Below are 1,873 nucleotides of genomic sequence, written 5' to 3'. Positions count from 1 at the left end.
TTACAAATCTTACTGATCCCAAACTTTTGAACAGCAGTGTATATGCATGCAAAATGACTTCTATAATTCAAGTTACATGGTATAACTTATAAACTACAGAAATCTGCTCTTTTGCATATATATATATATGTGTGTGTGTATACATATACAAATATAGATGTGCAAAATAGCAGATTTATATATTTTGTTATAGAATATATTGTATTATGCATTGTGTGTGTGTCTTTACTATATATGCTCCTTAAGAAAGCACATGTTCCTCAAGGTCATTTATATGCAACCACAAATCTTGCAAACAAGTAAAGCACACCTAAATGCGCCCAAAATGTGCATCTGCTTCTCTAACCCCCTGCTGCACAGCAGTTGTTCACCGGCGGAGGTCACGCCTCTCCCGCAGCGCTCCGCAGGTCTTACCGCAGCTCTCCGTCCAGGGCCTGGATCACCGCCGCGAAGCTCCGGCTGGTCTGGTTCAGATACGCGTAGCAGGTCCGCAGGGTTTCGCTCATGGAGTCCTGGCAGGAGAAGCACACATACGCGGGGTGTCGGTGAGTCCGGAGCGGGTGAGGAGCACGGGCCACCAGCCGCCCTTCCTGCGCGCTCCGACGCCCGCCCGAGAGCACCGAGCGCGGGGAGCCGCGCAGCGAGAATGAGCGCTTGAGCACGGAGAACGACACGGCGCTCTTACCGCCGACTCCAGCCATGTGCGAACGAGCTCCTGCAACGCTTGCTTTTGTTTACACTCTTCAACTTTATTTAAACTCTTTGTAAACTCATTCGCCTGAGGGGAAGTGAAACGCCCGTCGCTCCGCGGAGCGTCAGAGGGGCGCGTTTTTACGCGCAAACGCACGACTGATATGACTGATATGTAAACAGACGACTCGAGCCACTTCATCTCATATATTGAGGCTTTATTATTGGCTGGGGGTTGATTCTCCTCCCCGCTTTAACACGCGCATGTTTTCAGGCCGACTGCTTTCAGACTGCTACTTGGACACACCTACTCAAACTTTAGGACTATTTTTTTTTTTACATATTTTAAAATAACAGCAAAGTCATCAGAACTGTGCATGGGGAGTATGTAGTGACCAAAACATAACAATAAAATCTAAATAAGAAGAAATCAAAACTCATACACTACCAGTCAAAAGTTACTGAACAGTAAGATTTGTAATGTTTTTTTAAAGAATTGTCTTCTGCTCACCAAGCCTGCATTTATTAGATTTTTAAAAAAAGCAGTAATATTGTAAAATATTGTAGTTTTCTATGTGAATATGTGTTAAACTGTGATGTATTTCTGTGATGCAGCACTGTATTTCCAGCATCATTCCTCCAGTCTTCAGTGTCACATGATCTTCAGAAATCAGTATAATATGCTGCTCAAGAAACATTTCTGATTATTATTAATATTATTAATATTTAAAACAGTTGAATACATTTTTTCAGAATTCTTTGATGAATAGAAAGATCCAAAGATCAGCATTTATCTGAAATTAAAAGCTTTTGTAACATTATACACTATACCATTCAAAAGCTTGGAGTCAGTATATATATTTTTTTTTGGGGGGGGGGAAGAAATTATAGAATGCTTTAAATTGATCAAAAGTGATGATAAAGACATTTATAATGTTACAACAGATTTCTATTTCAGATAAATGCTGCTCTTCTGAACTTTCTATTCATCAAAGAAACCTGAAAAAATTCTACTCGGCTGTTTTCAACATTGATAATAATCAGAAATGTTTCTTGAGCAGCAGATCAGCATATTATACTGATTTCTGAAGATCATGTGACACTGAAGACTGGAGGAATGATGCTGAAAATACAGCTGCGCATCACAGAAATACATTACAGTTTAACAGATATTCACATAGAA

At 40.4% G+C, this 1,873-nt stretch overlaps 1 protein-coding gene across 2 annotated transcripts in view; it reads right to left on the bottom strand.

The window, feature by feature from the left end:
- The window catches only part of fdft1 (farnesyl-diphosphate farnesyltransferase 1), a 16,877-nt gene that overhangs the window by 12,440 nt on the left and 2,564 nt on the right, over positions 1-1,873 (bottom strand). The window contains exon 2 of one of the 2 annotated variants that reach the window (XM_016240313.1): positions 415-512. In XM_016240313.1, the coding sequence (XP_016095799.1) occupies positions 415-512 (98 nt within the window). Of the gene's footprint in view, positions 1-414; positions 1,047-1,873 lie in introns of those variants that run through there. The other variant, XM_016240312.1, reaches the window with a different exon arrangement.

This window comes from Sinocyclocheilus grahami, unplaced genomic scaffold (genome assembly GCF_001515645.1).
Source record: "Sinocyclocheilus grahami isolate Dianchi unplaced genomic scaffold, SAMN03320097.WGS_v1.1 scaffold587.1, whole genome shotgun sequence".
Classification (NCBI taxonomy): Eukaryota; Metazoa; Chordata; class Actinopteri; order Cypriniformes; family Cyprinidae; genus Sinocyclocheilus; species Sinocyclocheilus grahami.
Note: the sequence above shows the minus strand (reverse complement) of the source record. Positions and strands in the feature narration are given on the sequence as shown.